We start from the raw sequence: 12,285 nt of genomic DNA, 5'->3' as shown, positions 1-12,285 counted from the left end.
GTGTTTGCACCACTGCTCTGCCAAGCTGGCTTCTCATGCTTACCCATGAGCTAAGGGCCATGAGGAGCATGGTGGACTCAGCTGACTCCACAGATCCCTCAAATTATGCTTACAAGGAAGATGGCTGCAGACACAGTTGAATGGTCTTGTGTCAGACTAGGTTAAGTCTGGAAGAGGAACTGTTTCTTGATCTTTCTGTGTGATGAGGCTTGATGAGAGCTCAGGATCTGAGTGTAGGACTTGATGGTTTGAACTGTGGTTTGCTCTGCCCCACAGACTGTTGCATGCTCAAAGGCCAATGCACTTGGTGTGGGATGAGGTTTGCCAGGCATGGGAAACCCATGGCATGTCCTTTTGGAAAGGGCATTCAGACCAAGACGTTCTTTAGATGTTTCTGAAATGTGAGTCTTGGTGAGACAGACTGTCTGACCTACTGAGGGCATTTAACCCCCAGCTCTCTCTCCTGCTCTAACCCTCCATTTATCTTATGTATCACATTAATTTTATTTAGGACTTCTGTCACTGCTGCAGTGGTGGACTTTGCCCATACTGAAAAAGCCATGCAGACATGCCCTTCAATCTACTCTTGTATAGTACCCCGGTAAAAACCTTACATTAAAGATTTTAGATTTGAATGCTGTTATTGTCCCATTCTGTGTTATTTTATCCAGGAACGTTTCTGGGGAGAAGAACTTCCTTCTTGGCAAGCCCCACCTCACACTACATTCATTTTCCCTGAAGTTTAGCCCACCATATTTTGGGCTTCACCAGTGGTTTTAGATGCAAAGTTCCTTCTGTGGTTTCAAAGCCTCAGACTGAAGGTGAAAACACAGAGCTCCGCTGTTTATGTACAAAATCAAATATGTAGCCATTCTGATGAAACAAGACCCAACCTGGATTTCCACTGGGCATTAGCATAACTCACATTCATTCTTTTTGACTGGGAACATTAAAAAGTCCCCCAGCACAAAGGAACCCAAGGGCTTTGAAAAGCCCTATGTTTTAAATATCACAGATGACAACTGCAATGATTCAAAAAATGGGATCAATTTATCATTAGCCATTAATTACCAAATAACTCTATTTTCTCCTTATGCTTCATGTAGCTTAGACTTTTGCATAATTAAGATGAAAAATGGAGACAGAGTGGGTCTTGCATTTAAATGACATAAAGTCAGTATTCACTCAGAAAACTGGTAAAGATTTTTGAAAGGACAAGGCATTTAGGAAGGTAACATCAGGGAAAGAAAAAAACAATCAGGCAGGCAAAGCTTTGGTATCTTTTTAACAGAGAGAAACTTGTCACAGGACAGTTTTAAGTTGTAGGCAACTGCAGTGTTCTGTTTTGTCAACTGTTTTTACACAAAGCTCCAAACATTGTAAAAATCTGTTTTCCTTCACACCTAGCATCGCTATGAGCTATATTGTAACCACATTCACAGTGTGTTAGAGCCTGCCTCAGGGTTCCTTCGCAGCAGGTTTCAGCTGGAATGATTCTTTTTGTTTTTTATAATAATCACTCCATTCAAATGGAACAATCAGTATAAAAAAATTATCACAAGCCATCTTGGATAGAAAAATCTTGCCACAATAAACATGCTGAATGTTTTACAATAAGACATCAAAAATGGTGATCAAGGCTGGATAACTGTTTAGAGCCACACTTAGGATTATGCCTGTTACAGTATTGTTTGACATTTGGTAGTGAAAGAGCATCAGTTCCCAGTCATGACAGCTGAGGCAGGGACTTAGTCATAGTTGTCTTCAAAGTAGACACTGTGAACTGCCCTCCCCCTTCAGGGACAGTCTGCATGCCTGCTGGGGACCCCCAGACAGAGCCCCCAGCCCCACGGGCCAGCACAGTGGCAGCTGCAGTGCTGGACAAGCAGACCCTACACACCCTGCTCTGGCACTGGCTGTGCCCCAGGCTAGCTGGTCCGTCTCAGGAGGAAGCCTGAGAGTGGGCATTTTGGAGGAAGATCAAGCAGAGAAATGTGGGACATGCTGGTGAGCGACAGCAGCTCCTGGCAAGGCTGCACCCACTCTATCTCTTGGCACGGGGTACTGGCAGCTGAATACCTTTTGTGATAACTCAATTAGCTGTGAATAAAACACAACAGCATTAGGATATTATGCTGATTATTGCTTACCTCTCAAAGGAGTCTATCATTTTCCATCATCTCTGGGTGGAACGCATTACCCCTTTCTTCTTCACTCTGACTCCATTCTTCTGAGCCGCGTCCTGCTGCAGATCTTCACCTGCCCACCTTCTGAACTGGCATGGCAGTGTGCCTACCTTGCTCTGCTTCATATTTGTCTTTTTCTGAGTCAGGAAATGCTAAAAGGGAACTTTAATGCCTTGGAACAATCTTTGTGTCAAACAAATTGGTGTGTATGCTAAGAACTGAGCAGTGCCCTCAGAGCCCGGTGGGGGCTTTGGATTCTGAGGGTCTGTTCCATGGCAGGTTACCCTCAGAAGATGAGCAGAAGAGGAGGTGAAGATTGATACAGACCCAAGCTGATGTTTGTAGGAGGTCTCAGTCTGACCCAGAGCTCCACTGGGGCCACAGCTTCTCTGTGCTCACTCTGGACTCATTAATGCTTGAGGTACTGCTCTGGCCCCAAAGTTTCTCTGTTCTTAATCAGGCAACAGACTGCAGAAACAGGGCCATTGGCAGGATTAGCATTGCAGGTGGGATTTGTGAGGGGATTACCTTCTAGGTAACCTGCTCTGAACAGAAACCTTGTTGATGGATAATGGAGAAAAGAAGGGAGGATGCAGGTAGCCACATTGCCCAATAAGCTTGGGGATCTGTCAAGGACAGTGGAGGGAGGTTTCACACTCCTTTAGGGGCAGTTAGGTACATAGTCCTGCAGGACACACAGATCTAGTTTCTTTCCCTCTGGTTGACTGAATTTTCCCCTAGTGTCTTGCCAGGAGTCCTCACAGCCTTGCAAGAGGGCCTGGGTCTCCAGGTGCCTTGGTGTCTGTCCTGCGGAGGCTGCTGGGTGTTGTGCACAGGGTGTGACTGAGCTGTGTATTAGAACACTAACTGTGACTCATTTGGCTGTATATTAGAAACCTTTATATGTGTGTTTCCAGCCACTTCCTAATTTCTAGATTTTTGCTGTGTCCAATGTTTGGCACGCTTCAAAAAACTTGAGCCCTTGCTGAAAAACATATGGCTGGTGTGTTGGGTCCTCACTGGGCTGCAAGGCAGGAGGGTGTGCAGGGGACAGGTATTGTGTCCTCACCTTGTGGTTTTTGGAATGGGGTTGGAGCTTCTGCCTCCATGCCTCACACATCCTGGCTGGGGGCAGTACTGGAAATTTCAGGGAACTTCCCAGACCCTTCCAGAACCAGTCTGGGCTGAAAGGAGAGGCAACCAGGTCCAGAACAGGATATAGGAAATGTGCAATGGTGTTGTTGAAGTCAGAACATATGCCTGAATGTATATAAAGAGACAGCACTTGCATACCACAGTGAGAAAAGGAAGTAGGAACTACTCAGCAAAGTCGAATACATGGATTTTATGCCAAGAAGTGAGTCTTTGATAATCTTCAGCATCTGTTCAGCATCTTTGATAAAAGCCTGGTCCTCAGATGTGATTCAGCCCTCCCTCGTGCAAGGCGTACCCCAGTGGCACTGTCCTGAGCAAGGAGAGGAGCTTTGTCAGTCACCCTCTGGTTCTGGAGAAGCTGAAAATGGCATTTCTGTGCCCTAGTGACCATTTTCTGTCCTCTTGCTAGGCTTTACCATGGAGCTGATAAAGCTCCAAAGCGTTGTGTAAGAGGCACAGGGTCTCTTTCATCGCAGCAGGGTTTTTTTCCATTGCTACTTTTTCCTGGTTTCTCTAGGGCTGATGTAAATACCTCTGCAAACAGGTTTTGCCAAGTGTATTTCTTAACGAAGTACCGTCTGATACTAGATTATTCTTCATAGGTTAGTGGCGGACTGCACCAATGTGTGAACTTTGTGCCTGCATTTGACAGCCAATTGAATTGAGCATTAATTACCTGGTGCCTAAAGTCCAAGTGCAGTCCTTTTAGGCACAGCAGGATTCTGTGTTGTGCCTGCGAGGCAGCCTCGTAGCCATGTCTGGACTCCACTTTGGATGTTTCTATCAAAATAAAGATACGGATGCCAACAGGAATGGCTTTATTCCCACTCTCTGTATTAGAGACATCTGAGCACTACAGGATCCCTCAGTCCTGCCTTCCTCAGTGCTCCCGTATCGGGCACGAGTTGTGTTTCTGCTGATGCAGTGTCTTCTGAGTTGTCTCCTGGTGTAGATTGCCGTGTGTTTCACAGGAAAGCGGATAAACGATACCGAGTCATTGAGCTTATAAGTAGCACACTGGCAACCCGCCACCAAAATATAAATACATTAAATGTACTGAAGGAATGTTCATTCTGTTGTTTAGCCTTGGATATGCCCCAGTTAGGTAAATTTAATCTCCTTGAGGGCTGTTGCGTTACAGCTGAATGAGATAGGACATTATCTTATTACTGATCTCTCTGTCATTCAGGATTCATGTTCTGGCATTTGTGGTGTGAAGTGTGCTTGCCCCAGGGCAGTCCTAGAAGTGTTTTCCAAGGGGAATGAAGGTGCATAGGGATCTATTAGCACCTTGGAAGTTTTGACCCTCTATCTTGGAAATGTTCATGCTCACTGTCGGTGATGCCACTAGTGGTCCAACCTCCTGTTGGTAGAAATGTACAAAATGGTGACTTTGCTTATGTTTGCTAGGAAATGTCTGTAACTCAGTCTCACAGCATTTACTTTCTTCCTGGGTATTTCTTCTGCAGCTCCTTCCAAAATCCCTATCTGTGCCTCTGCTGCTACTGAGGTTGGGAGCAAAGCTCTTGAGGGTGAGCAGGGGCCAGTGTTAAGCAACAGACTCAAAGTCGATGGATTGCATTAAAGAGGAGTCTCTTCATTGTTTTCCACTGGTGCTGGATCAGGCCCTGCAAATGTGATCCTACAGCATTAATGCTTGTGACTAATCCCACTGAAACCCAGGGAACTGCTCCCATGTGTACGCACTACCAAATCCAGTGTGCAGTGCTAACAAGCATTCTGCAAGAGTTTAGCTCTTCTCTTGGTTGTACAATGAAGGGAAGGGATGAGGCAGGAAAGGGGAAGGAAAGGCAATACATGAGCAGAGAAATACTGAGCTGATTGTGAAAAATAGTGATGTTCTGTACAGAATGCAAGTACTTAAAAAAATAAGACATCAGCTGTGTGTTCTACAGATAAGAAAATGTTATTTTATTGAATGGAGAGATATATATGTTTCACCTATCACATCTGAACTAATCAGTGTAGGCTTTTAGAAGAAATCTGTAATTACTCTGAGCATGTCATTAGTTAGATGTAAAATGAATGATATTGCTCCATTTTATTACCTCTAGTGATATAGCCATTTGTATCATAAATTCATTGACCTCATCTTAAATGATCAATTCTGTAAGACAGACTTGATTCATTAATTCTTAAGTGACATTTTTTTCTCCTCCAGTAATTTCCTCGTTGTTGTAGAGACTGTTTTTCTGCCTTTTAGTATGGTATTGTGAGGCATCCTATTTCCTGCATATTACCTGCATATGAGTCCCACATTTTTATACCTTTTATCTTAACTAAAGCAGCACAGACTGATTGCTTACATAAACAAAAAAGAAATAGAGAAAAAAACCAAAAGAAAATAATGAAATACGTGAATGTATAAGATAGACATTTTTCACTGATGTTGTAGCTTCAACACTTTGAGATATTGTATGGAATCAATAAGATAATTATTGAATATTTGGTCTATGCAGGATATTCAGAGGAACAGATTTGCTGCCTTTAATTTCTCTGGCTTTAATTAATTTTATCCTGAGATAAAATATACAGAAGGGTCTGTGATCAATATGTGAGTGAGGCAGGCATGCTTCAGAGTTTCGTCTTCTTCAGTGAATTATTGAAAACTGGAGAAATCAGTAGAGAATTTGTAAGGAGGATTTCTAAATATTTTACCAAGGAAGAGAAAATATTTGTTTAGCCAGGAAAGACACAGGAGCCCACTGGAGATAAACAAATCAATACAGCAATAATACAGTGAAGTGTTTCAGTGAATTTTTCAAATGCTAACTAATAAAATTAAATTATTATAAAAGATGCCACAATTTTTTGTGGGGCTGTATTTCTCTTTCAGTCCCTTTAATTAAGGTCATGGATGGGGCTCTTCCTAGAGGAGGTTGGGTTTACTTTCTCATATTTCTCAGGCACTTCTTTGGCAACGGGCTTACAAGGTGGTTTACTTCTTTGTCCCAAAGGAAAGGCAAGTCTTCACTGCAGCTGCACCTGAAGTCCTGCTCCATCCCTCACTGCAGACACTTCTGAGGCCATTCTCCTTGTCTTTTCACTGCAAATAGATGGTGATGGGCCAGGGTGGGCTTCACCCTGCCCCTGCCTGCCTCAGGAGCTGTCTGTTTGCTTCTAGTACCTCTTTGTACACCTCCTGCAGTACATGTGGAGACCCTCTGCATCTTTGCCAACCCCTGGGGCAAGAGCAGGCTCTGCAAGCAGCAGGAGGAGTGGAGTGGAATACATCCTGATTCCATATGTTCAAAATAGATAGCATTTTGTGGCTACAGCAGTGAGCTCTCGCTCAGAAATGACTTTAGGTAAATTCAGCAGCTCCACTGAGTTAAATAGTATCCTATTACTTCATGGTGTAGACTCACAAATTCCCCTTTTGTCTGCTTTGAAAACAGTGGCAAGCCAGAAAATTTCAGGAGGTTGATTATAGGATGGTTCCATCATGTGTGCTGACTTGCCAGGTGGGTGGCAGAACCCACATCCTTGCCAAATATGCGGGATGGTTCAGTGCCCGCTGCTGTGTGTTTGCACTATTCGCAGCACAAGCTCCAGGGCTGTCTGTGATGGCCACTGAGCCTTCCTGTGGGGAGCAAACAGAGAGCTGATCCCTGATAAAATCCAGGAGCTGTTGGAAGTGGGATTGCCCCCTCTACCCTGCTTGCTGCACTCCTGCTTTCCCATCTGCCCCATACTTGGGGGATGCATGCACCATGGCAGTGCAGTCATTTATCTCAACAGTTCTGTGCATTTGACAGCCTTTTTGTCCATGTATTTTGGGGTGTTACACTGTCACTGTGTGTTCAATGCAGGGCTAGACTTGTTTGCACTGAGAAATTTCCTTTCTTGCAATGGGACACCATGCTGGAAATGCACCCTTGCTGATGCCACATGTACCAAGCAGCATCAGCACCCCCTCTGTTTTATCTCACGGGGCACAGTGTCTGTATCTCCAACCTAAAAATCTGGGTCCTGCATTCCCAAACTTTAGGGTTAACTTAGAAGTTGCTACTTCTCAATTGATTATTCAGCTTGATTAAAATGTTGGGATAAAAGAGAGGGAGTGTGTGCATGTGTGTGTGAATGGGCAGGGGAGCAGGAGGGAAACAGCAACCTGACAGGATAGCCAAAAGGTAGAGGAGTTAAATGGGCTGACATTTGCATATTGTGTGTGTGTGTCTGTGTGTCTGTGTGTGTGTGTGTCTATATACATTAAAGATACATTACTGAAAACTCAAGAATGTCCCCACTGTTTATATTAAAGGAAAGCTGAGAGTTAAATGAGATGGGTAATCAGATGCCCAGCATATGTTGTTTTGAATTGTTTATATGGCCAATAGTTATTAAAATTAATTATGCTTTTAATGCAGTCTTTTCACAATCATAGCCTTCTTTGGGGTTTTTTGTTTATTTTTTTCCTTTGTACAAAAGATAGAGTCATTTCAAAACAAGCTAACATGGGCTATTTGGAAAAGGCAGAACAAACAATACTAGGATATATTATGACATGGTCATAGGCTCAACATACTGATAGAAAGCACGAAAAATCTCTGTCAGTGGAGTATTTTGAGAACTAATGTAAATGACAAAAATGGGGGGGGTTTGTGTGTGTAAAATTCTGTCAAAAAAGTGAGGCACTGAAAAATCTGACATCTGTTTATCTGTTTATAGCTATGGCAAGATTACTCATATTAATTCTTGTTTAAAATGCCATATGAAGGAAAGGCATTTGTGCAAACAAGAGTCATATTTGAATTGTAGATCATGTCTTCACCATCTGTGAGAGCTGTTGGTGTTGCAAAATTAATGTGTTAATGAAATCACAATAATTTCTCTGAAGTAATGGATTCTGAAGCCTAGAATGACTATTTTTTGAACTTTGGTGTCTAGTGGTTTACAACTGGGAAAACCTTTCACAGCTTAATTAGTTCTGCAGCATTATTTAAAAAAAAATTGGCTGTGCCTTCACCACACCAATAGCAACACAAAAAAGGATTAAATGGAAAGCAGAGAAACAAAACAAAATTGAGCTTGCAATGCAAACTTTTTGCCGTAGTATTTGAGAAGTTGCTAAACAGGTCCTTGCTTGCCAAGAAGTTTTACTCAAACTGACTTGTACACAAGAGTGGGCAAACAGCTCAGAAAATAATTCCAGCTTGCTGAAACATCACAAATTGGGACTATTTGAACCTTACACAAATATCCTGACTTTTTCCAAGTTTCTCCTTGGAACGAAGGGCAAAGAATCAATGATGCTTTTTCTTTGTGATGCCATTTTGAAATATCACACTCTTTCCAACTTATTATTTGATACCCTTAGTAGAATACTAAATGTTACTGTGGGCTGCAGTTTAGCAGAAAATGGTTTGCATTCACTTCCAGCAATTTTCTGAGCCTTTTTCCAGTTCTCACACTCCTTGTGTAGTATGGCATCTCAGATGGCACAGGCGTGCTTAGATTACCACCAAGGAGTAATCACAGCCATACTCATATGGACTCTGCATACTTACATATGTGTGTTATAACAGTTTATGCCAGCTGAGGATTCTTCTCTGTGCTATGGGTTTAAGATATATAATGTATCTTATAAGGTAGAACTGAGATCGTGGGAGCCAGAAACGGGAGTGTCATTCAATTCATTAATATGTTGGAGGAAAAAAAGGTGCGGTTTTCACAAATGTAACTTCTTTTTTTCCTGTTAGAAAGATGATGTATTTAGCAACTGAAAAATTACTTTTAAAAATAACAGTATGAAGAGAAGATTGCTTTTCTTACCTGATTTGATTTTATTACTGTGTTGTAGGTATGTGACTGGTGTAAGCACATAAGACACACAAAAGAGTATCTGGATTTTGGGGACGGGGAAAGAAGGCTTCAGTTCTGCAGTGCAAAGTGTCTCAATCAGTACAAAATGGACATTTTCTACAAAGAGACACAGGCCAATCTTCCAGCTGGACTGTGCAGTACATTACATCCTCCAGTCGAAAATAAAGCAGAAGGCACTGGGGTGCAGCTGCTGACTCCAGATTCTTGGAATATACCGCTAGCAGATGCTCGGAGAAAAGCCCCATCCCCAGCGTCTGCAGCTGGCCAAATTCAAGGCCCTGGACCATCAGCGTCTACCACTGCCTCTCCGTCTGACACTGCCAACTGCTCTGTCACTAAAATCCCCACGCCAGTTCCCAAACCTATTCCCATCAGTGAGAATCCAAATATTCCACCAGTTTCTGTCCAGCCACCTGCTAGCATTGTGCCTCCAATTGGTGTCCCACCTCGCAGTCCTCCCATGGTGATGACAAACCGTGGGCCAGTTCCTCTGCCCATATTCATGGAACAGCAAATTATGCAGCAAATCCGTCCACCATTTATTCGTGGGCCACCTCACCATGCCTCAAATCCTAACAGCCCTCTGTCAAACCCAATGATTCCTGGAATTGGTCCCCCACCAGGTGGTCCCAGAAATATGGGTCCAACCTCTAGCCCCATGCACCGGCCAATGCTTTCCCCTCATATCCATCCCCCCACAACACCTACCATGCCTGGGAATCCTCCCGGCTTATTGCCACCTCCCCCTCCTGGAGCTCCTTTGCCCAGTCTTCCCTTCCCCCCTGTCAGCATGATGCCAAATGGTCCTATGCCTATACCACAGATGATGAACTTTGGATTGCCATCCCTTGCCCCACTGGTGCCACCCCCAACTCTACTAGTGCCATATCCTGTCATTGTCCCTTTGCCCGTTCCCATCCCCATTCCCATCCCCATCCCTCACATCAATGACTCCAAACCCCCCAATGGCTTCTCCAGCAATGGTGAAAGCTTCATTCCGAGTACCTCCAGCGAGACACCTGGGGCAAAGCCAACCAATAGCTCTTCATCCCCTCGAGAGTCAAAGCAAGGATCATCCAAATCCTCTGACTCATCACCGAGCTGCTCAGGCCAGTCCCTTAATCAAGCTAAAGTGCTTCAGGAGCACAGTAAAAATGAAGTTGTTGATTTGACTGTCAGACCTAGTAGTCCAGTGAACAGTAAATTTGGTTTCCCCAGTGTGCTACAGGGTCCACAGGATGGTGTGATAGACCTAACAGTAGGCCACCGGTCTAGGCTGCACAATGTCATCCACAGGGCTCTACACACCCAAGTGAAAGTTGAACGTGAACCTAACAGTGTTGTAAATTTGGCTTTTGGTAGCTCAGACAAAAGGAACTGCAGTGACTGCAGGGACAACTGCAGCCCAGTTGACTCAAAAACGTTACCGTGCAGTGACGGAGCTCACTGCTGTCCCGTCTCCTTGGCCTCTGGCACGCCAGGAATGGAAGCTGGCGCAGCGGTGTGCAACGTCATTGTGAATGGCACAAAGAGCACAGAGGGTTCCAAGAACCCGGAGCCGCCCCAGGAGCCGAAGAAGCCCCAGCCCCCGGAGGAGCTGGCGGTGAGCGAGCTGGAGTCTGTTAAGGAGAACAACTGTGCTTCAAACTGCCACCTTGAGGGAGATGCTGGCAAGAAGACTGGGGAGGAGCCCCTGGCTGGGGGAGACAAACAGGACCCGAACCTTAACAATCCAGCAGACGAGGACCATGCATATGCTTTGAGGATGCTGCCCAAAACAGGTTGCGTGATCCAGCCTGTGCCAAAACCAGCAGAAAAGACTGCTATTGCGCCGTGCATTATCTCAACGCCAATACTCAGCACAGGGCCAGAGGATCTGGAGCCACCATTGAAAAGGAGGTGTCTCCGAATTCGAAATCAGAATAAGTAAAGGTTTGTGTAATCACTACTGCCTTCTGTGTGAATAGAATTCAGTATTTTCAGGTATGAGGTCAAACTCATGTGGATGTGGCCTTTATGAAACAAAAAGATACAAATTCAAATTTTTAAGCACTTTCAGAAAACTATTGGTATTTTTGTTTTAGTGTTGTTTTTTGTGTTGTATTGCATCTGTACTTGTCAGTATTCCATTCATCAGCAGCCTCATTACACTTTTGCTCAAAGAACATATTGTGGTGGTTCTGGCTGTGAAGTTATTGTGCTGTGTATGTCAAAGTCAGTGGTTTTCTTCCTAGAATATTGTACAGGTCTGGGCCATTAATCTGCTTACTTAATTCAGCTCAGTTACACAGCAACTCAAGCCTTCACAATGACTGAAATCTCTCTGCAGCATAACACAGAGCCGGATGACCCAGCAGCTTCCTGCTAGCTCAGATCCAACGGACTTAGCAAATGGTCCAACCATCTTACTATCTTATCATCTTACCAACCATCTTACCATCTGCCTCCAGACTGCACCCTGGTTTTCCAATTAGCTGTTCTCTAGAGACTGAACTCCTCTCCATGAGCTTTCCTTTCTCATGTATTGGTACTTAGGGACTGCCTGCTGTTTGGGACCTGCCCACTATAGCTTATTGCAGCAAAACCTCTGCCATGGGGCTTTACTGCCTTACCTGAGGTATCTGCCTTTGGTGCAAGTCTCCCACTTTAGAAAAGTAGCTGAGATTTGCCCCAGCCCTGCACTTGGTTTGTGGCTCCTGGTAGGGCTGCAGATCAAGCCAGAGATATGGGTAACTCCACCAACCCCCAGGGCTTGTCCATGGACAGTGCTCCAGATGCAGAAACCTCTCATCCTTCATTTCCAATATCCAGCCTACTGAATCCCTCTGATAGCATAGCATCTTTGTAAGACTCTTAGTTTGGTATGTGTTAGATGCTTCAAACCTGTGAGTGAGCAATCTTCCTTGTCTACCGTCCAAGAACGGCTCTGGCAGTCACTGTTGTACCACTTGAGCTGGGACGGAAACCCCTCCACAGCTACACACCCCACACTCACACAATCAGACCAGGTTTGCTCACTGGCTTGACCCTAGGTTTTCCATATCAGAGTTCTCAGATATCCCAATCCTTAAAATAATTTCATCTCAGTGCAATAAAT

At 44.3% G+C, this 12,285-nt stretch overlaps 1 protein-coding gene across 2 annotated transcripts in view; it reads left to right on the top strand.

The window, feature by feature from the left end:
* The window catches only part of LOC116994774 (sine oculis binding protein homolog), a 99,084-nt gene extending 87,966 nt beyond the window's left edge, over positions 1-11,118 (top strand). For both annotated transcript variants that reach the window (XM_033056710.2, XM_033056709.2), the window contains one exon: positions 9,166-11,118. In XM_033056710.2, coding sequence (XP_032912601.1) covers positions 9,166-11,118 — 1,953 coding nt within the window. The remainder of the gene's footprint in view (positions 1-9,165) is intronic.
* The last annotated feature ends 1,167 nt before the right edge of the window (positions 11,119-12,285 follow it).

Source organism: Catharus ustulatus, chromosome 3 (assembly GCF_009819885.2).
Source record: "Catharus ustulatus isolate bCatUst1 chromosome 3, bCatUst1.pri.v2, whole genome shotgun sequence".
NCBI classification, from domain to species: domain Eukaryota; kingdom Metazoa; phylum Chordata; class Aves; order Passeriformes; family Turdidae; genus Catharus; species Catharus ustulatus.
This window is presented reverse-complemented; position numbering and strand designations above follow the sequence as displayed.